General features: G+C 38.6%; 1 protein-coding gene across 1 annotated transcript; it reads left to right on the top strand.

The window, feature by feature from the left end:
- The first annotated feature begins 992 nt into the window (after positions 1–992).
- LOC115926048 (vacuolar-sorting protein SNF8-like) lies at positions 993–8,442 on the top strand. Its single transcript, XM_030990354.1, has 6 exons — positions 993–1,115; positions 3,075–3,264; positions 4,641–4,824; positions 5,272–5,416; positions 6,485–6,559; positions 7,803–8,442. Exons 1-6 carry the CDS (start codon positions 1,065–1,067, stop codon positions 7,893–7,895), a joined length of 738 nt encoding a protein of 245 aa, XP_030846214.1. The 5' UTR covers positions 993–1,064; the 3' UTR covers positions 7,896–8,442.
- Positions 8,443–23,286: the final 14,844 nt, after the last annotated feature.

Below are 23,286 nucleotides of genomic sequence, written 5' to 3'. Positions count from 1 at the left end.
ACCATGTCTACAAAATTGTATATTTTCGCTTTGAGTTTTCCCTTTGTAGGTGCCCCTTTTTCCCGGAAAGTGCCCCCTTGTTGTTGATGCTCCCCCTCACTATGAATGACGCTCCGCATCCCCTGGCCTGCTAAAATCCCCGAGCTTCCGGGGGCTCCGCCACCTCGACCCCACGCCAATGTACGCTCTACCTGATCGGAAGCCTCCCCAACTTTGAAAAAAGGTTCCACGGGACCTGATCCTGATGAAATGTGTTTAAAGCTGTTGAATGAAACTGAAGCCCGACGCCAGTAATTGCTATCAACCCTTGTCAATTCATCCCAAATGTTTGAAAAAAAAACTTTTTTTTGTTTGGTCCCAAAAATTTCGCAACGACTCAAGGGGGGGGGGGGGGGATATCCAACAAAAATGACACACACACATACAAAAAATGAGGGGGGGGGGGCTTGTTCCGATATTAAAGGTAATGCAAAGTTTTGGGAAATTTTGAAAATTGGGTGGATAGTGAATCTTTACAATTTTGATATATTTGGATGCCACTGTGGATGTATTATAAGCATTAAAAGAATTAACTCCTAAAACACTTCTGTTTTCGAGAAAAATTGAATATAACAATTTACCGGTGCTCCCGGTAAATTTTTAAAAATGTCAATAGCGCCTACGGCCGAACAATGGTAGCTGCAACCATGAAAATCTCAGAATGTAGTATATAATTTCCAAACGGTAATAGCAAATCGGTCGATTTTAGTCAAGAAACATTGATTGTTTCATAGCTAAAATCTTGACCTTGAGAGGGAGCTATACATCATAAAGAGTTTATTATTTATAATTTCATAACTTAAGACTCCATTTCAACAGGGACAACGATCAATGCATATTGTAGGAACGCATATGCTAATATCATGTTAATTTGAACCAAATTCATGACCCCATACCTTTAATATTATCTGGAAGTAAAAAAAAAAATAAAAAAAATTGAAGAGCGCCATCACAAGCTGGAACAGTGACAACACAGGAAACTTCCCTATGTTTATCGAATTAATTGTCATTATTTCGGCTTCATCATGCGGCGAGCGGCAGGTCTCGGGAAAATCAACAAACACAAACTTGCTCAGGTAAGATATTCTATTTCAATTTTGTAAAGTAAAAAGTTAAACTTCAGGATAAACGGTGTTAAAAGTTGTGGACTCTGCATTCAGTTGTTTAGCTGTGGTCCGACATACTCTTATTGATGTGGGAGTAGGCTAATCAGTTTCTATGTAAAGTATGCATATGAAATGAATGGGTGACCAAAGTTCGCAGAGATTTTGTGTCCCGGTATTAGAGTATGTGATATTCGATCTATGATTTCTCATATTCTCCACAAATTTATTAATTTCAATTTTTACCAGATGGACGGCAAAAATATACTAAAACTTGGCTTCAAGAAATATCGCAATCTAAAATAAAAATTTGATGTCGGATCGGCGTGCACGCTGCAACCACTCCAGCAAAGCATAGAGAGTCAATGCTAAAGCGTATTGACCTCTAGCACTGCATACATGCTGTGAGGCAGGGACCTAGAAGTCTATACACAAATACACACACCACACAATATCGCATAGACTGTACACAATCATGTCGATGCAGCTGTAAGCAAAATTTGACACTAGACTTACAATTTGAATTTTTAAATTATTCTTTTTAACATTAGTAAGTTGAAATAAATGTATTTTACTGCTATTTAGGTGTCATCAATTGTCACTAAAGTACTGATTTTGAGTGAAATCAGTTGAGTTTTGTACAGTGGTGTTTGAAATGTTGAGAATCAAAAGCACAGCTTTTACTACACAGCCAGGATAGTGATGCTCCTATGTGTGGCTGCAACTAAAAAAAGTCATAAAAACATTTAGACCTTACTTCGCGCAATGAGGCTAGTACAGCTGATTTATCAAAAAATGCTATAGAAATTTCATAATTTGCAAGGCAAGATATCATACAATCAGCTGGCACCACTTTTTATTTATAATTTTGAGGATATCTGCTCTTAAAATGAAAATTTCCAAACCTTTATCGGTAAGTTAAGTATTTTTCGGAACAGACCGCAAAATTTGCTGATCTTTTGTCAATATTTTCATAATTTTACACCCAATCCCAAAGAAAATTTCATCTTTTTCCATTGGTGATATCTAATTTTCGAAATGTCATCAATTTTTTGAGATAGCAAACTTAAAAAATAGAAGGTTAGACTCTGGCACAAATGTTGGGTTTCCAAGTTGAAAAGGACATTTTAAGTAATGATGTACATCTCTTGTCATGTATATGAACTACCTTGGACCAATCCTGCTGATACACAAATCAATTAAAGCCAAATCTATCAGGAACAGCTACATGTCATTCAAGCTTACAGTTAACAACTAAATTATTCATACCCCTTGTAAATTTGATGTTTTTTTGTGTTTTTCGTAACTCAAGAAAAAAAGGTGCACTGGTTGAGTTAGGTACTTTGTCAAATACTTTTAGATGTACCGGTAAGCTTTAATGCCCCACTGTCCTACTTGTAGCTACTTGCTCCCTCTATATAGAAAACTTCCCCAATCGGTGCCTGTTGATCCCCATGATCCTCTTTTTCTTATGTTAGTTGAGAGCTGAGTTAATGAGATAGCCACCTGTCGGTGACCTCGCTGTGTGGTCTAATCCCTTCTGGCCCAGTAGTATTGACGACCTTTAATATGTCACATTCTCAAAAACATGAATTGGAAGAAATCAATTACTCAACTACAGTACTTACAAAAGTACAAAACTTGTTAAGGGTATGAATAATTTAGTTGTTAACAAATAAAAATGTATTCCAAAAATCAAATACCCGGTAAGCTTGTACTGCACCAGTCTCTATCTCTAATTTGTTGTAACCATTGCACCTAGGCCAAGTACAAGGACAAAGGATCGGAGATTGCGGAGGATCAGCTGAATCAGATGAGCCGACAGCTTGAGGTGTTCATGACCAACCTGAATGTATTTAAAATGTATTTCAAATAAGCTTGTACTGCACCAGTGTCAGTCTTTATTTTTTTTTTGGTGACCTATCCACCTAGGCCAAGTACAAGGACAAAGGATCTGAGATTGCGGAGGATCAGTTGAATCAGATGAGCCGACAGCTTGAGGTGTTCAGGACCAATCTTGAAGAGTTTGCTGCCAACCATAAGTCAGAAATCAAGAAGAACCCAGAGTTTAGGATGCAGTTCCAGGACATGTGCGCCACCATTGGAGTCGATCCATTAGCATGTGAGTGGTTAAAGGCAGAGATGCCAACCAGTACGATTAAAACTCATTTAGTTCTATAATAAGAGTGAAATACAATAATACAATATCACCTCTTAAAATAAGATTTTTCATTTTTCAAAAAACAAAAGAAGAAAAAAAAAAGACAAAAAACCCCTAAAAACCACGGAATCCCATAGAAACATGTACAAGTAAGCCCTGCAACCCCAACAAAAACTTTGCTTTACAATTTTCTCATTACATTTTGATGATCGAGCAAACATTTTACTTGACCGTTCTTACCAGTGTAACATTTTCCTGAAATTTTACTGGCCCAGGGCCAACGCGCCAGTGTAGACTAGTGTCGAGTTTTCATGAAAATCTGATTTTTCTCTTCAAACTCTGATTTTTTAGGATACTCTGTCTGTTTTTTTTGTGTCAAGAGGTTGGGATCTCTGTAGGGGAGCTTCACCTGGGGTTATTTCACAAAGACTAAGATTGACTTTAAGTTGGACTTAACTATGGCACACCATTCATGCCACTGGTTGCTCTCACTTTTGGTCTCTCAATTATGATCTGTAATGTTTTTCCCTTCAGTAATGAACTATCAAAAAATGTAGATATGTGACCATGTTTTGCAAGTCCCTTGATAGACCAATGCCAGTAAATGGTGAGAGAAAACGGTGGCATGAACAGCCTGCCATAGTTAAGTCCAACTTAAAGTCAATCTTAGTCTTGGTGAAACACTCTCCTGGATATTATCTTGGTGTTAATAAAAGCAGAGAAAATGAGAGAAAGAAATAAGTGAATGTTTAAGCAATACCCAATTAAAAATAACAGCTGGGAAAGGGTTTTGGTCAGAGCTGTTAGGAGCATAAGATTTCTACTGCGAGATAGTGACAATGAAATATTGCTAGACTTTGCAACGGATGTAGAACCCTTTCTTTTTTTTTACTTATTTTTCTTGGGCCTGTCCTTGTTGGTGATCTTGGTCTATATTTTCATTTTTTTAAATATTCTTAACAAACAGCTGGGAAACGGTTTTGGTAAGAGTTGTAGTCCTGACTCGAGTTGTGAGTTTTCTGCCAAGAGATATTGACAATGAAATGTTGCTATACCTTGCAACGGATAGTTTTATCAAAGTTGACCAATTTTTGTTTGTACAGTCAAACCTGTCTACGGCAACCGCAAAAACCGCAAGGGAAACACAAAAAGTGTTTTTTGTAGACAGGTTCCTTTAGTACATGTTTCAATGAGAAACCATTTTCAAGGGAAACAAAAAATGTTCTTGTTGTAGACAGGTGGTCACTAAACCAGGTTTTGACTGTACTTGTTTTTCTTTTGCTTGTTGTTATTAGCGATCTCTGTCATAATTTGATTTTTTTTCCTACTCTTATCAGCCGGGAAAGGGTTCTGGTCAGAGATGTTAGGAGTTGGAGATTTCTACTATGAAATTGGCGTTCAGATCATTGAGGTTTGCCTGGCGACGCAGCATCGCAACGGAGGACTCATGAACCTTGAAGAGCTGCTCCACAAAGTCAGGAAAACGAGAGGACAGACAAAGCAGGCCCAGGATGTCAGTCTGTAAGTACATCTTGAAGTTGAAGTTTCTTTCAGAGGGGTTTTTCACAAAGATCCTAAGTTGGACTTAAAAATTATGGGAAGCCATTAACATCTATGAAAATATTTTGTAAAATTTATTTTAAATGGCATAAAATGTTGATTCAAATCATTCATATTTTCTATTATCAAGGAGATTTCATGTTCTTGATGTGGAATTTAAACTTTATGTAAATGAATGGTAAGTGATAATAACGAAAAAAAGCTATGCACTAGAACGTTCCCATACATACCTGCATGTTATGATATGTGAAGTGCATTACGCTTAATTCACTCCTGCGGTTTATAGTGGATTTCCGCGGCATACATTGTATGTGGACAAGGTTTTAGAGGTAAAGTCCTTTGCTCATGCATGCATGCATTTATTCCCATTCATCTTGTTTTTTGCCTTTTTCTTTTTCTCATCTTTAGCGATGACATCAAAAGAGCTATCAAGAAGCTGAAAATCTTGGGGAATGGATTCGGTCTTCATTGCCTGGACGATGGGCGGTTCATCGTTCAGTCTGTACCGGCAGAGCTTAGTATGGACCACACAAGTGTTCTCAATGTAGCACAGGTGAGTGTCCAAAATTGGATCGTTGTTAGATCGTATATTGTGCAATGGGCTTTAGACTAGTTGTGTTCTTACTATCTCTGAAAGGGCTTAATTTGGACCACATAATGTAGCACAGGGGAGTTTTAATAGCCCAACGCACACTTCACAGATCTCATACAACCTCATTTAAAATAAATGGGAATAATAGTAGATAGATATGAAAATGTAAACAAACATCTTCTCCCTGATTTGGATTCCAAATAATGATAAGAAAACTAATAAATGGAATTGTAGTATTTTTTCAAATCAAATTAAAAACAGAATAGGCTTCAAATCATAGACCATCACAGTGTGTTGGCTCAGTCATTAGAGCGTTCGCCTCACAACCGGGAGGACCGTCATGGGTTCGAACCTCGGCCGCGTCATACCAAAAGACGTCAAAAGACGGGAGTTGCTGCTACCTTGTTTGGCGCTCAAAATTAAAGGATAGAGCAACCTCGATCTGGCGCTGCTCAGTGGCTGCCGGGCTCATGATCAATTGGGCAAAAAGAATTTCCATTTTCGGTTTAACTTATTATCATTATTAGTACTGGTCACTGGTCAGACAACAATTTAGCTTATCCTTCTCAAAGGAAGCATGATATCCCATTAAATTTAGATTTTATTAATAATACATGTATGACTATTCAGATCCTTGGTCATGAAGTTTTGACAGGTTTAACTGTTCATTTCAAATGCTATCATTTCAAATTCTTCCAAAATTGGATCTTAGTCAGAACGTGTAGTGTGCTATGGATGGGCTTTAAACTAGTTGTGTTCTTATTATCCCTGCAAAGGCTTTGTTTGAATCTCGATAGCTTGTATGAGTTAACTCAGTAGTGTTCATACTCGTATTCTAAAAAACTTTCCAGGAAAAGACTACATTAATGACATTGGAATACAATTTTTAGATTGTTTTCATTGAGCAATATATATTTTGTTTAACAGTTGTATTGTGCAATCAGTAAATTTGTTTTCTGGTCAATATGTTCAACATATTTTGTGTATCTGCCATTATAATTGAAAGTGTTATTTTTCTCTTTGTTTTAGGGTACCGGATGTGTGTCTGTCTCAGATCTGAAGACCAAACTGAAATGGGAAGAAGACAGAGCAAGACTAGTTATGGTATGATTATTATGATATCAAGTTTAAAGGGATAGACCAGTTTTGGAAACACCCCCCTCTCAAAAAATGAATTGGAAGCTCTTATTACCAATCATATGAAAGAATATGTTTTGACTAATACATGATGACACAAATTTTGCCGAGAAATCACCTACTAATTGATATATTTGGTAAATTATCATATCGATCCGGCCTGGATAGATATCGCCAGTGCACTCCAACATCAAACATATGGGCATACATTTCTGCTTTTTTTGCGAATTTAGGTTGAAGCATTGCCATCTAAACCTCTGAAGGCAATATTTAAACAATATTGAATGGATATTTGAACTGCAATTTTACAACTAACGGTCTAAATGTTTAACACTTCAATTGCTGTATTTGCCTCTCTTGAATGGATGCTCATTTGCCACACGTGCAACTTTACACAAAACAATAGGATTACTTCGTGCAACACAGTGGTTTAGCAAAATTCCAGTCTTGATTAGCTCCATGACAACCCTAGGAAACACCTGTATATCTTTATCTGCACTGGAAACAGTTAAAGCCCCACTGTCCTACTTGCAGCTACTTGCTCCCTCTATATAGAAAACTTCCTCAATCGGTGCCTGTTGGTCCCCCATGATCCTCTTTTTCTTATGTTAGTTGAGAGCTGAGTTAATGAGATAGCCACCTGTCAGTGACCTCGCTGTGTGGTCTAATCCCTTCTGGCCCAGTAGTATTGATGGTCTTTAAATGATCTTGAAGTTGTTGGTTATCGATCCCATGATACATACAATGTTCTCTTTCTTCCTGTAAAGAAACCAGATGTTAAAGCCTATCTGAACTAGTTTGTCCAGGAGGGATTAGACCTCCCTTCATGGTTATCTCATCAAAGCTCTCAATTAACATAAGGAAAGGGGGACCATGGGGGACCAATGGTCACCGATTAGGAATTGTTTGCTATATAGAGGGCGTAATAAGCTATAAGCAGTGCAGAGGGGCTTTAAGATTCTTATAGAAATAAAGTTAAGTTAAAGACAAGAAGGGACAGGAGAGATGAGCTTGAATAACCTAATTTTAAGCTAGTCTTTTCAGATGTTGGTTGTATTTACATGTTTATTCTTCTCTTTTCTTTACATCTTCTTTCCCTCTCAATTTGTTGTCTCCTTCATCCTATTTTTGTCACTGCTCTCTTTTTTCTCTTCGTTGTGGGTATCCTGGCTCTGTTGTCCTATTCTTCCTCTCTTTCTCCCTCTCATAGGATCAGCTGGTCAAGGAAGGTTTAGTATGGGTGGACGACCAGGACAGGTCAGGCAGGCTCTACTGGTTTCCAGGACTCTTCCCAGAAACTTGATGAAAGTGATTATTTTATTCTGTTTCATACACTGTGTTGACAAATGTATATGAATAATAATCTGGATTTATACAGCGCTTAGCACAGAATACCATCTCTAAGCGCTTCATAGGTATATTTCATATACTGTGTTGATAAATGTATAGGATTAATAATATGGATTTATACAGTGCTTAGTACGGAATACCACCTCTAAGCGCTTTATAGGTATTATTACCCAGGTCATCGGATTCATTCAAGCACAATGAGCACCATCTTCACTCCCTGGGGAGTATTCGTACAGTATGGTCAGCGCGAGGGCATATGGCAATTACTATCACAATTCACAAAGGCTATTGTCATCCTACCAGGTCCCCGGGGTTTCTCCTGGTTATGGAAAAAGGACATTAGTGCCATGTCAGGGTATCGAACCCACAACCTTTGCATTTAAAGTCGAGTGCTTAAACCACTCAACTATGACACCTCAATGTAATTATTACTATTATGTTAGTATGTGAACTTATTTATCACTAAGGGTGTCATTAAAAACTCCGGACAAGCTCTACTAGTTTCCCAGAAACTTGATAAATGTGATGATTTTATACTAGTGACTTTATATGCAACTCGATGTTAGTAAATATATATCATATATCATATGGTCATTAGCACTGTCTAGAGTTAAGTCTCGAAGGTAAACTGGTTTCCTTGCATAATTTGAATACTAGGACACTGCTAAGGTTGAAATTCCACAGATAGGACATACATGACATATTCATAATTCCTGCAAAGTTCTACAGAATTTGATGTTGGCTGCAAAAAAGGACATACATGTAGTTTAAGAGTCATGGTTCAACATTTGCCCTGAGTTGATCTTGACACCACTGTCATCCTACTTCTTCTCATAACCCAATACTGTTGTCATCAGGGGGGGGGGGGGGGGGGGGGGGGGGGGGGCGTCATGAAACAATTAGTCGGTGGTTTTCACCGACTAATATCATTTTCACCGACAATTTAGTCAGCACTGACTACATTTGACCAATCAGAGGCCTGGAAAATAGTAGGTGACAATAGAATTGTCGGTGAACATGATATTAGTCGGTTAAAACCACCGACTAATTGTTTCATGAAACGCCCCCCTGGGCCCCCCGTCTTATAAAGAGTTGATATCAATAGCAATTCAGTTGCAACTATGTAAATAAGAGATATGAGACTGCAAACTTGCAATTGATCGGAGGACTTGCCATTGATCTAAATTGATCAACCGCGACTCTTTACGATACAGGGCCATGGTTCCATAAATGGGAGGGCTAGACAGGTAGGAGGCTCCATTAGAAAACAGGATATGCAGAGCTGCCAACCATTCCGTTTTTGCCGGAATTACTCCGTTTCCCCCCCCCCCAAAAAAAAAAAAATTACGGTATTACGTTTTTTCTTCATAAAATACGTTTTTTAATAATTTTTTTTTTTTTTTTTTTTTTTTTTTTTTTTTTTTTACATACCACACGTCAAACAACTGCCCTAAAATGGCGATTTGATCACAAATTCAATAGAAAACTAACTTGAAGAGAAAAAATATTCTCAAAAAAAATGAAATGCCGATAATACCAAAATAACCACCAACAAAACTACCTGCTTGTATGGAAAAAACAGCATGATGAATGAACATTTCTGCATTGGAAGTGTCTCGCGCGTGGTTGTAAGTTTCGTTTTTATGAATTCCTTTTTTTGCTTGAAATTCCTTTTTTTTGCCATCATGATTCCTTTTTTTGGTCGCACAAGGTTGGCAGCTCTGGATATGTGACTTGAATAGGGCTAATTGAGGAACCCATGTTTGATCTGTTACTTTAATATAGTTTAGCAGTCCCTGAAATTCAATTTGATTCATTATTTTATGGTCTGTAAAATTATAGAGAAAGAGAAAGAAACATATATGACTAAACAAAATTGCACCTGGGCAAATCTTAGCCCAATGTCGAGTTTTTTCCACAATTGTGACAATTCAAATTTTGGCTGTCTTTACAAAGTTACACTTAATCAGAGAAATTTTCTTTTTTCAGTCCGAATTCCTTCTACCACGTTTACATTATCCATTTTCTTCTTATTTAATACATAGAATGGTGTTCCTTTGAACACCTACCGCTTCATATCTGAACAAGACTTAACATGGATCCCAGGACTAGAGCCCCCCACCCCCCACCCCCCACCCCCCCCCCTTCACTCAGTGTTATTTAGGGTACGCGTATGCATGATCTCTCCCTTTGAAAGCATCCCCCTAAATCCGGTGTGTAAAGTCAATACGGGCCTATTTTTTGTGCAGTACGAGCCAGACTTTGAACCGTGCTCAACTCTTAATCCTTGTCTGAATGTCATGAATGTAGGCCCTCCGTTCGCGGAGTTGGGGGAGGGGGGGGGGGCGGGGATTAGAGCAAATTATTTATTTATATATTTATTTATTTCTAATCTTTTGACAGGGTAGCCCATTCACCAACAAGTAGTGGTCTTCCATGGGGCCCTGAATGAACATATTTACATCGTTTATAACATTTTTACAGAATAGTCACAAAAATAATACTCGTTTGCAAAATAAACATAAATCATTAACCTAGTAAACAGTAATGTCAATAGGAAAATATTAATTAAGTCGCAATTATGTGAATATTACAGAACATGCACGTAGTGTATGTTCGGCTGAGCCATTCACAAATTACAACTTTGTTTAAACAATCTCTTAAATGAATGTGTGTAAAAGACACAAGTAATTATATCTAATTTGTTTCTGAAAATGGCTACACACACTGAGCAGAATTCAATACTCCAGTGTATGCATGTATTTAAAAAATCTCAAGCAAATGCTTGTGATGTGAACATGAAAAGTGCCCCTATTTAATCAGATGAGGAAGAGAGGATCACAAAGGCTTTAAATAGGTCACCCTCAGGCAATGCCTGTGCGTGACCCATTCCACCGTGCAAACTTGACAATGCAATATTCTGTAATCTGAATATGATTGTTATATGCGGTATAAAAGGTTATTGAAATTGACCCAAAATTTGTTATGTTGGGTTGGGTTGTTTGTAGTGTTAATACAGAAAGATATTGGAATGTATGTATACCAAGTAGCGGATCCAGGGGGACCTCCCCCCCCCCCCCCTTTACCCTGGGAAAAAAATGTGTAAAAACATGTTAATTTTACCCTTTTTGGAGATGGGCCCCCTCCCCTGCTGCTGAAGGGGGGAGGGGGTGCGATTTTTCACATTTTCGAGGGCCCCCCAAAAAGAATTAGTGCTCATGAATTGGGCCCCCTCCCCTGCCACCGACTGGATCCGCCCCTGTGTATACCGGTACCCGTAGTAATAATGTGTTGACTTATACAACATGTGTTTTGAATGAATGTGAACATCAGCAAGATTGTTTAAGAGGCATTTACTGTTATACAGTCAAATCTGCTTTAGTGACCACCTGTCTGCAAAGACAAACATTTTTTTTGTTTCCCTTGACCATGGTTTCTCATTGAAACATGTACTAAAGGAACCCGTCCTTGCTGTCTACAAAGACCACTTTTTGTGTTTTCTCTTGGGCGGTCGCTATAGACAGGTTTGACTGTATATCCAGTCTTTGGTCAGCCTTATTTCTTGTTCGTAATTGAAATACTGTACATTTATTTGAAATATGAATGTGTATTACCTAATAAAAATGTAAAAAGAGATAAAAAATAAAATGTAAAAAGAGATAAAATAACATTCTTTTGTGTACATTTGGTATTTTCCATCTCTTGGTGGACTGATTGATCTGTCGGTAGTTCATGCCATCACATTTGATGCATGCTTTTCTATTCACGGAGTGAAGGCGAGAGAGAGGAGGCAGAGAAGAGAAAGGGAAAGAGGGGAGGGGATGAAATAGAGTGAGTGAGAGAGAGAGAGAAAGAGAGACAGAGAAGGGGGGCGGCAGAATGAGGGCAATTAAAAGAAGGGGAGAAAGAACCAGGCGCGGATCCAGGATTTCTTGGGGGGGGGGGGGGCCAAATTTGAAATTATGCAAGCCAAATATTGGTACGTAATGATGACACCGGCAGCGGCAAAAACTTTTTTTTTTTGGGGGGGGGGGTAGAATAACAAAAATCCCCATCATCCCCATTACATCCAGGCCCGGCTGAACGTTTGTTGGCGGAGGACAAGGGATGGGGCCCCCATAAGCTCAGGGGTATAGGCATTTAATTACTGTCAGATGAGCATGGGTGTCGATCACGGGGGGGGGGGGGGGGATATATCCTCCCCCAATATTTCAGGTGGGGGAATGGCCAGTACAATCATCCCCCCCAATAATTCACCATCAAAATGAAGAGAAAAATTAATGATGAGAGCCCGATGAGAGTAGTTGACCACAAGATGACCACCAATATAAATATTTTGCTATCTCATTTTCATAATACATACATATGTAAATAGGAAACGAAGTAAATGAGACAACCTTATATGAGACAAGAATAAATTGAATTCTCGCTCATACGGCGTCATCAGGAATTGATGGTTGAATTGATTGATGAATTTATTCAATTCATTCAATCAACAGCATCATAGAAATGCAGTGCGCCAAATGCAAAGCCGCAGCGTTAAAAAGCAACGAGCTAAATGTTAAGCGCGAAGCGCAAAAGTGCAAAAAAGAAGTAAAAAGTGGGAGAGAGAGATAATGAGAGACTGAGAGGATAATAGCCCAGGTAGCAAGCCCATTTAGTACCCACATATCCCATTTCCCCCATATGGGCTTGCTACCTGGGAAAAGGGGAAAAGGGGAAGAAACGGGCAGAAGAAAAAAGGAAGGGGGAAGAGAAAAGGAAGAAAGACAAGAGAAAGACGGTTTTGTCCAAATGGCAGCATGTAGGAGACGAAAATTTCAGTTTGTTCCCTGATTCATACTCCGTATCTATTTTGTTTTATTGATTCCATTCATTTCTTTGTTTATTTATATCTCTACATGTAAAACATTTCAAGAGCTATTTTCCGAAAGGAGCAAAATCTTTTGATAGCAAAATGGAAATAATGATATACATTTTTCTCTATTTACCTTGAACACATGCATCTTTTTATAACAATTTTCCATAGACACCTGAACAAATTCGGGTAAACAAAGAGTTTTTTCTTAAGTTACACACATGGATCTAGTGCCTCTTGAAAACAAGCTCTGTGTATGTACATAAACAACCAATACAACGGAATACTCCAGTTCGATATTTTGGAGAAAGATTATTATGTCACAACTTATTTTTGTTTTATTGAAAAGCAGATATAGGCCTATATGTATTGTATTCAAACGAAACAGGCATAAGATAGTTAAGGTGTTTTTGAAGGTTAGAATGTTATTTAAGTTTGAAGTTTTGTCTATAACACCCTTCCAATAACAATGCACCTTCTAAGACTGGTTATAGTTTTGAAAGAAAAAAATAGTGTGGGAATATTATGCTTATACTTTAGAGCGTATCTGGTATGATAAGTATATCTGGGTGAAGAAGGAGATAATGGAAGTTTGTTGTTTGGTAGTTGGAATGTTAGTGTTATATTATGTTTTTAAGAAACAGACAGTCTGTATGAAATCAGGAGTAGAAATTTTCTGTCATTTTGAGAACCAAATTTTGCATCAGTGATATTCTGTTTCATTGAATTGAGTTTCCCGCAGAGAGGATTTAGTTGGTTTTGAAAATTAAAGAAGGAAGAGAGTCAAATGTAGAACCAAAAGCAATATGTTTTTCATTTACTAATGAGAACTATGTTCTTTTGAGATCTCCTTGCACAGAATATTGGAATGGGTTTTTCACGATGAATGTTGTTTGGGGACATCAATATTCATAAAATTTCTATCACCAGGATATAAAGAATTTTTTGTCTACATGAACCTTTCCTGCTTGCTTATTAATGCATTTGCCCACTGGTAATATAATACTTTCACAAGTTGATATCCCTCACCATTGGATTTTTTTTTTGGTAATGTCTAAATTTCGTTAAAAAATAGATGATATCAGTCTGATAGGCCTACACTGCAGGCAGGAGTCAGGACTAATATTTAGCATGTTATTAATTTTATCACCACTCTTATATTCTCTGAAATGTTATCTTTATTGAGGGTGACTTGAAAAATGTAATAACTTGGAAGGGAGGGGGTGCAACCTGCCACACGCTTCTACATCTTGGTTGCTTTGATCCATTGCCGAAAACATGTTGGCACCTATCACCCCCCCCCCCCCAACCACGGATACAAATCGACAACCCTGCAGATGAGGATATTTTGATAAGTTAATTTGTGACACTGGCAGGACACAAATTGGTGTGAGGTCCAGGGGGCGGAGCCCCCAGAAGCTCGGCGGTCTTATACATTAAATTACGGTCAGATGAGCATATTTTGATACCTTATATGTGACACTGGCAGGTCACTAATTGACGTGGGGTACAGGAGGTGGAGCCCCCGGAGGCTCAGGGGTTTTAGGCAATAGATAACGGTCAGATGACCATCCAGGGGCCCGCCTTGGGGCAATGGTTGGGTTCAGGGGCAAAGCCCTGATGCTCAGGGCTTTAGGCATTTAATTAAGTCAGATGAGCATAATTATACCTTATTTGTGACACTGGCAGGGTCATAATTGGCGTGGGGTCTAGGGCGGAGCCCCCAGAAGCTCAGGGGTTTTAGGCATTTCATAACGGTCAGACAAGCATGCAGGGGTCCGCCTTAGGGCCCCTGTTAGGGTCGAGGGGGCGGAGCCCTGGAAACTTAGGGGTTTTAGGCATTTAATTACGGTCAGATGAACATATTTTGATACCTTATTTGTGACACTGGCAGGACACTAATTGGCGTGAGGTCCAGGGGGCCGAGAACCCAGAAGCTCAGGGTTTTAAGCATTAAATTACCGTCAGATTAGCATCTAGTCGTCCGCTTTAGGGCTCTAGGGCCTTAGGGCGGGCTTCCGGGCCCCCCGCCCCCTGGATCCGCCACTGATCCAAGATGTCTACCAAAACTCGATTCGTTGATGAAATATTATCTGGAGAAAAGAAAAAAAAAATGAATACATCTTTTAAATCAATTAAAATATTAGGAAGGAATAAGTAGAGAACATAGTCAAAATCACAGTGCATCCTTGAATTTCGTGTTTTCACGAAGTGACGGTTATGTTTACAGCTCATTCCCCCCCCCCCCCCCCCCCAATATGAGAAATTATTGAATGATTAAACATAGAGCTAAACATTGAGATATGTTGTATCAATTACACTAAAAAAGGTTGAGATTATGGTTTGAAAGTTTGAAAGCGATTTATTAAAAACTAACTTTCTTTTAATTGCGCGCTCAATCCCTCACTTCGTGAAAATAGGGACAGGCCCAAATGTGAATGAAAGAGGTTTTAAAAATCAAATAGACCTAGCGATATTCACCGGCCGGTCTTATTTGCGTTGATAACTTAAAAAGCATATACAGTAGGCTTGCGGTGCACCATGTGTGTGTGTGTGAGAGAGAGAGAGAGAGAGAGAGAGAGAGAGAGAGAGAGAGAGAGAGAGAGAGAGAGAGAGAGCAGTCATGACCGATATACTTCATGATGAGAAATTTATGCAGCTAGTCTCAGCACATGTTGACTCAAGTCTAGCTAAGTTTCAAAAACAGATTGATGAGCAAGCGGCCATGATTCTACATCTTCAGGATGCTTCCACCGAGAGGGAGAGAAAGCTCGAGGAGTCAATAGAAAGGCAGGAGGCAAGGATCCTTGACCTTGAGCTTTCTGAAGAAAGAAATAGAAAAGAAATTAAGCTGCTGAAGGAAAGCCATGATGGCACGGGTCAACGATTCAGTCTGCTGAGAAGGGATGTTAACTCCCAAGAGCAATACAGTAGGAGAAACTCTCTCAGATTTTTTGGTATCCCCGAGGTTGAAGGGGTGCCTTCAGAGGATGTAATAGTTGATCTGGTGAACACCTCCCTTGGCGTTCACCTCCAGAAGGGGGACATAGACCATATTCAACGGGTGAATTCCGCTATTAAGCCTGGTCCAAAGGGTCCAAGCACCATAATTGTCAAGTTCCTGTCGTTCAAGAAGAGGAACGAGGTCCTCGGGAGTCGACGCAAGCTCGCGGGTACGAGAAAATCCATCCAGGAGGACCTCACGCGCGATAACGCCAAGCTCCTCAAGATGACCCGTGACCATCAACGGGTGAAAGCTGCTTGGACACGGGATGGTCGAGTCATCGCCTTGTTGCCAGCAACCGATGGCAAAGAAATGAAGAAAACCATCTTTTCTGAAGCGGACTTGGCCAGGCTCTAAATTCAACCTTTGTCTATAAATAACTTGATAGCTCTTGCCACATGATATTTAAAACATCTCTTTTTATTTACTACACTATTGGTACTGTTGTTGTTTTGTTTTTTTCTTCATATGAATTGTCTTTTTACTTATCTGCGCAATGTATCCTGTGCGCAGTTATATATATGTTTTCCATTCTGTTCTTTTTTGTCTTCCTTTCCCTGTTTATACCTTCCTTTTTCCTCTCCAACTTGCTGTCTCATATTCTATATGTCTCAAGTGTTTATCTTTCTAGTTGTATTTAAGTTAGCTAGCCGTTTCCTTATGTCTTTGTTATCAGTACTCGTGTTTATCCTGTCACCTATCTTGACCGATCATGGCTCAAATAGATGACCATAATATTTGCAATTTTCTTGAAGCTAGCTTGAGTGATATCAGTGACAGCATTGAAAATATTTCTTTAAGATGTAATTATTCTACAGAACAACAGTTCTTTGAGTCAGTTAAAAATGCCACAGATAAAGAGCTTTCCCTTCTTCATTTTAATATCCGCAGCATGAGTAGAAATTTTGAACATGTGACATCATTTGTGAACAAAATCAGCTCAGGCTTAACTGCCATTGGTGTCACTGAAACTTGGTTCACCAATGAAAATGATGCAATTTTTTTTTATTATTCCAGGTTATAACTTGTTAAGCAATAGTAGAGTAGACAGACGTGGTGGTGGTGTTGCCCTTTATGTTCCGTCTGGGCTCGATTATCGAGTATGTCACGAGCTTAATGTTATGACTGAAAATCTAGAAGCTTTATTTGTTGAAGTCTTTATTTCTGGTAAAAATAATATCGTAATTGGAGTCGTGTACAGACCTCCCAATGGTATTTTGAACATTTTTTTGGACGAAATGCAGAGAGTTTTGGAAAGCCAGTCACTTAACAGTAAATCCTTATTTTTGGTTGGAGATTATAATATAAACCTTTTACAGCACAATGTTGATGCTCATGTTGATGATTTCCTGAATTTGATGTTGTCGTTTTCTTTGTTGCCCTTGATAACAAAACCAACAAGAGTAACTGAATCCTCTGCTACTCTAATTGACAATATCTTTAGTAACTTACAACCTTTTCCCTTATCTACTATTGTTGTGTCGGACTTGTCTGACCATTTTCCTGTGTATACTGTAATTCCTTTGGGAAAAAAACTTGTAGTCACCCATAAGAACATTTATGTTAGAAGAAACACCCAGAAAATATTAATCAGTTTAGAGAGGCGTTATTGGCGACAAACTGGAGTGATGTTCTTTTGAATCAGTGTGATGAGAGTGCCTTCGATATTTTCATGAATAGGTTTTTATTGTTGTATGATGCTAATATTCCAGTAGTAAAGAGTAAAAACAACCGTAGAAGAACTCCACGTATGCCGTGGGTCACCAATGCTATGCTGAAATCAATAAATAAGAAAAATGAGCTGTTTTATAAGTATAAGAAAGCAGGGACGGTAGCTCTAAAAAGGAAATATTCCGTTTACAGAAATACTCTGACTTCTGTGCTGCGTGCAGCCAAAAAACAATACTATTTAGCGCAGTTTAAAGCAACTTACAATAATATCAAGGGCACGTGGAAGGTGATAAGAAATGTATTTCAAAAAGCATCTAAAGTAACAAGTATAATACAAATGAATATAGATGACCAAATGGTTGAAGATAAAAATATTATAGTGGAAAAGTTTAATGAATATTTTTGTAATATTGGTCCGAATCTGAAAAAAAATATTCCTAACAGTCAAACTGATTTTCATGATTACTTAGTAGAACCTAACATGCAAAGTTTATTTCTGGTGCCCACAAATGAAGAAGAATTGCTTGGTATTGTTAGAGCCCTCAAGAACAAGAAAAGTCCTGGGTATGATCATATTGGGAACGAACTTATTAAGCAAGTTATTGTCGGTATCCTTCAACCACTAGTTCATATTTTTAATTTGTCTATGTCAAGCGGAGTTGTACCGATAAACATGAAGATCGCAAAAGTTGTACCAATTTTTAAAAAAGGTGACTCTCAATTACTGACAAATTATCGTCCGATTTCTTTGTTAACCTGTTTTTCAAAAATTCTGGAAAAAATTATTTATGTAAGAACTATAACATTTTTAAACAAAACATGTGTCTTCAGTAATTATCAGTTTGGTTTTCGGGAGAAGCATACAACAACACATGCAATCTTACACCTTATAGATAAACTTGCTTCTGCCTTAGACAGTCGCTTACACACCATTGGTACATTTTTAGACTTTTCCAAGGCCTTTGATACTGTAGACCATGAAATTCTCTTAAGTAAATTATGTCATTATGGTGTCAGGGGAGTCGCCTTGGATTGGTTTAGAAGTTATCTAACTGATAGAAAGCAATATGTGTCCTTAAATGGAATTGACTCTAGTCCCCAAAAAGTAACATGTGGTGTTCCCCAGGGATCCATTTTGGGACCACTTTTATTCATTTTGTATATTAATGATTTTCAACGCTCATCAAGTGTATTATCATTCATATTTTTTGCTGATGACTCAAGTGTATTTTTTTCTCATAGATGTCCACAAACATTGTTGAAAACTATTAATGAAGAGTTTCGAAAAGTAATGAAGTGGATTAATGCTAATAAGTTATCCTTGAATCTTCAGAAAACTAATTATATACTGTTCAGTAATTCAGTTAATATTTTGCCAGGCGAAGTGGCATTCAATAATAACCCAATTGAGAGAGTAACTTCAACGAAATTTCTTGGAATATACATAGACGAGAAACTGAATTGGAAAACTCATGTGGACAAATTAAGTAAAGTGGTGTCAAAAAATACTGGTGTTATTTATAAGTTGAGATCATGTATACCTCAAGAGGTATTGTTCATTTTGTACTCTACTCTTATTTTATCATATATCAATTATGGTATGTTGGCATGGGGCAAATCATCCAAAACTCAAATCCACAGGCTTTTTGTTGTGCAGAAGCGGGTTATTAGAATAATTTGTAAAGCAAATTATCGTGCACATACAAATCTACTTTATTATGAAAACAGTATTCTAAAACTAGAAGATCTCTATTCAATGCAACTTGGAATGCTCATGTTTAGCATTCACTCTGGAGACCTCCCTCCTGCCCTTGCTCAAATCTTTAGAAGAAATAACCAAATTCACAGCTATAATACTAGACAGGCTTCTGCTCTCCATTTACCATATGCAAGGACAACCTTCACTTTGAATACACTAATGTCCACTGGCCCCAGGTTCTGGAATTCACTTGATACTACCATAACAAATGCTTCAAGTATCTCAGTTTTTAAACGTAGACTTAAGTCATATTTTCTTGACAAGTATGTCGATGACACATGAATGTGTTATCAAGCTTTATTGTTAGTGTACTGTAGCATATTTAACTCTACTCTTGATCTTTTTTTCGTTAATTCTTGACTTTGACATATAACCCCCTTCATCCCTTTTCTTTTTTCTTCTTCTTTCTCATCTGTACATACTACATATACCATATATTCCTACTTGACCTCTGCACTCAGAGAGCAATAACTCATTGATGTCTCGACTTGGTGTCGGCTTGGGTTTGTCCATATTAGATCATATTAGATGCAACGTTGGGTAGTTGTTCTCTGAGAGTATTTTTTGTAAATAGTTTTATATATTCCATATTTGTTGTTGTATTCATAAATAAGTTATCTTTGTCACATCATATGAGGGGGCCTTAACTTAACAAGCTGTGCTTCAACCAAGGTCTCCTCGTCTTCCTTTGTTCTACATTGTACTGTTATGATTATACTCTATTATATTTTGTCACATGTGTTTTCTGGAAGACAAATAAACTTGAAACTTGAAACTTGGATTGAGGAGTCCTGAAAAGGACTCTGACGCGGTGATCTTTCTTGGGGGTGTGTAGTCCTGAGAAGAACTGTTTGTTATCTTTCTTAGCTTATAGTTCTAAGGACGACTCCTGACGACGGATCGTCAACCTGTTCGAAACGTCGAGCCACTCATCCTCTCCAAGCGCTATAGTTCTCCTTAGAACTATACGCTCAGAAAGATAACAAACAGTCCTTTTCAGGAATGTATGTTTTTTGCCTCTGACAGAGGCAGACGTGTGTTTGTGGTGCTCCGTAAATTCCCATATTTTGTGCGTTTATAGTGCACTTTCTTTTGACTGTTATACATCTACGTCTTGGAAATTTTCCTGTGATTGTGGACATTTCACTCTTTTCGACGGTATGTGAACATTTTCCGAGATATATTCGTTTTTCGTCAATTTTAATCCAGTTTTTTAGCGAATTTATATTTCAAATTTGAACACTCTGCGTAGCATCAAAACAATTGTGCGCAAAAATATTGCGCCATACTAGTTAAGTTACGCAAAGGACCAGCAGATACCAACGCAGCAACGTAACCATGGAAACTTTACCAACAAATTTACGTGGACTCCGCGTGAAGCAACTACGTGCTGAGTTACAGAAAAGAGGTATGCATACAAACGGAGTAAAGGCGATCCTTCTTGAAAGACTAGAAAATGCAGTAGGCCTAGACGAAATAAGGAACACTAATGCCGCTGGTGATGTAGATGAAGATAAACATGAAAAGCCAGATGATGTCTTCAATGATGACGCAGACTGCCGACAACTACTGCATTATGTACTGAGTGAAATAAAAGGCTTGAATGGTAGGCTAGATACTATCGAGAAGAAGTTCAACAATCTATTCGAACAGCATACTTCTACTTCTACTTCTACGACGATACTCAGCAGGATCCATAAGTCAGGATGTAGTGCAAGGGAGAAGGAGAAGGAGAAGGAGAAGGAGACGGAGAAGGAGAAGGAGAAGGAGCAAGGGAATCTGAGGGCACAACAACAAGTATCTAGGCCTACCACCAAATATTTCCCGACAATTGCTACGCATAACCGGTTTGAAATACTATCCGAGATCACGGAATCAGACAACAGTGCCAAGAGTGTATCAATGCCAATTGAAGATCAACTTCGTGACTACAAGGCCAAGCACCTGAAGTTGTTCTCCAAAACCAACATCACCCATTCTGAAGTTATCTCTGATGACGCAACTGATGACAGCGACGCAACTGTTGACAACGACGCAACTGATGACAGCTCAGACCGATCTTTGTCAACACCTACTAGTACTACTTCTACTTCACCACCATACCATGAGCAGATAGAGGGATACCGCCACCGACATAGTGTGATCCGCAACAAACGAGATGTAGTTGTGGTCGGTGATTCCATGATAAAACACATCGACGGAAGACATCTCTCCCGCAGCAAGAATGTGAGGTGCGTCTCTTTTCCCGGTGCAAAAGTGAGAGACATATTCACCTCTTCACCTTGCGAGTTTCTCAAGCCAGGGGGAGAACTGATCATCCACGCTGGCACCAATAACATCTCTGAGGGTGCTGGTGAAGTTTGCCACCAAATCACAGACCTCGGCAAGTCTGTTGCTGCCGAGGGGTTTAACGTCTCAGTCTCTACGATCATCCATCGTAGAGGGGAGAGTGAAGCGGACAAGAAGCGGGTTGATGAGATCAACTATCTGATGGAGTTGGCAGCCAGCGAGAACAGATGGGGCCTCATCATCAACAATGATATCAGCGAGCAGCATCTCGGGCGTGATGGCGTTCACCTCAACAGAGCCGGTCAACGAATCTTGGCAGGCAACCTGAAACGCCTCATCAACAGTGCTGACCAACCGACAACACGAGGCCATGGCTGGACTCAACGGTCGTCCGATCAAGTTACAGGCAGTGAACCTGGAGCAAGGCGGCATCAAGCCATCTACCGAGAAAACCAGAGTCTTCATTCTGATGAGGAGAAAAGCAGCCCCGTAAAGTCCTACGCCGAATCTGTTTCTGGGAGATCTTTGGATTTCAGTGCAGTCAAACAGAGGTCACGACTGAAACCAGCCTTCAGACCATCCAAGGTGGACATGAAAGACTGGGCGAAATATCTTCAATTTGTAAGAAGGGTATTGAATTAAGTGAAAGTTTGACAAAATCTAGTGATGATCCGAAAATTATAGTTGACGGTCGAAAATATAAGTTCCCTTGTGGGAACTGTGATAAGCCAGTCAAATGTAATCAACACGGCCTTCTGTGTTCTTATTGTAAAAAATGGTTTCACACTAATTGTCAAGCTATCAGTTTTTCAGAGTACCGCAGGTTATATTATGAATGCCCTGATGAGAAGTGGAATTGTTTAACATGTTGTCTGCCATCTTTTTGTGACTCATTATTTAACGACGATTGTTTAGAGAAAGAAAGCCAAAACGAGGATAGACTAAAAGAAAACTATTTTAAGATAACGCGCGTTACACCTGAAAAGCAAGCGATAGCAAGAGTAATTCAGCCAAACCTCAGAGATGAAAACACTTCTCTTTATCAAGAATTTGAAGAAAAGTTTAAAGTTAAAGGTCTTCATTTTTTACACCTTAATGTGAGGTCTATTCTAAACAAGATATCGGAACTTAGAATTCTTTTTAAAAGAAAAAGGCTGTCTATTATTGCTTTCACTGAAACATGGTTAAACAATTCCATAAATGATGAAGAAATTGAAATAGACGGATATAAAATCATACGCCATGATCGATCCTCTGGCTCTGGAGGTGGTGTATGTTTCTATATCAGAAATGATATTGCATTTAATATTATGGATGCTATAAGTACTGGAGATACGGAATCCCTGTGGATAAATTTGCTTATACCAAGATCAAAACCAATTGTTGTTGGTGTTCTGTATCGACCTCCGAAAAACAATTTGTTTATCGAGAAATTGTCCAATATTCTTGATACATTAAAGAAGGATGACGAAATAATTCTTTTAGGAGACATGAATATTTGTCTTCTTCGCAAATCGCCACTGGCTAAAAAATATATTGACTTGTTGAGTCTTCATGGGTTTAGTCAACTCATTAAAGAGGCAACACGCGTTACACCTACATGTTCTTCTCTATTGGATCATGTTGGTTGTACCAAAGAAAATAAAATAAGTCAAAGTGGTGTCATTGATCTAGGTATTAGCGACCATTATTTTACTTTCTGTACACGGAAAAATGTTAGACTGGCTATAGGTCATCACAGGACTAATGATATCAGATCCATG

This window comes from Strongylocentrotus purpuratus, unplaced genomic scaffold (assembly GCF_000002235.5).
Source record: "Strongylocentrotus purpuratus isolate Spur 01 unplaced genomic scaffold, Spur_5.0 spur5_scaffold_19, whole genome shotgun sequence".
Lineage (NCBI taxonomy): Eukaryota > Metazoa > Echinodermata > Echinoidea > Camarodonta > Strongylocentrotidae > Strongylocentrotus > Strongylocentrotus purpuratus.
Note: the sequence above shows the minus strand (reverse complement) of the source record. Positions and strands in the feature narration are given on the sequence as shown.

Coding starts and splice junctions, on each gene's coding strand:
- LOC115926048 (XM_030990354.1), top strand. CDS start 1,065: ATGCGGCGAGCGGCAGGTCTCGGGAAAATCAACAAACACAAACTTGCT. Junction 1,116..3,074: donor ACAAACACAAACTTGCTCAG/GTAAGATATTCT, acceptor CTATCCACCTAG/GCCAAGTACAAGGACAAAGG. Junction 6,560..7,802: donor ACAGAGCAAGACTAGTTATG/GTATGATTATTA, acceptor TCCCTCTCATAG/GATCAGCTGGTCAAGGAAGG.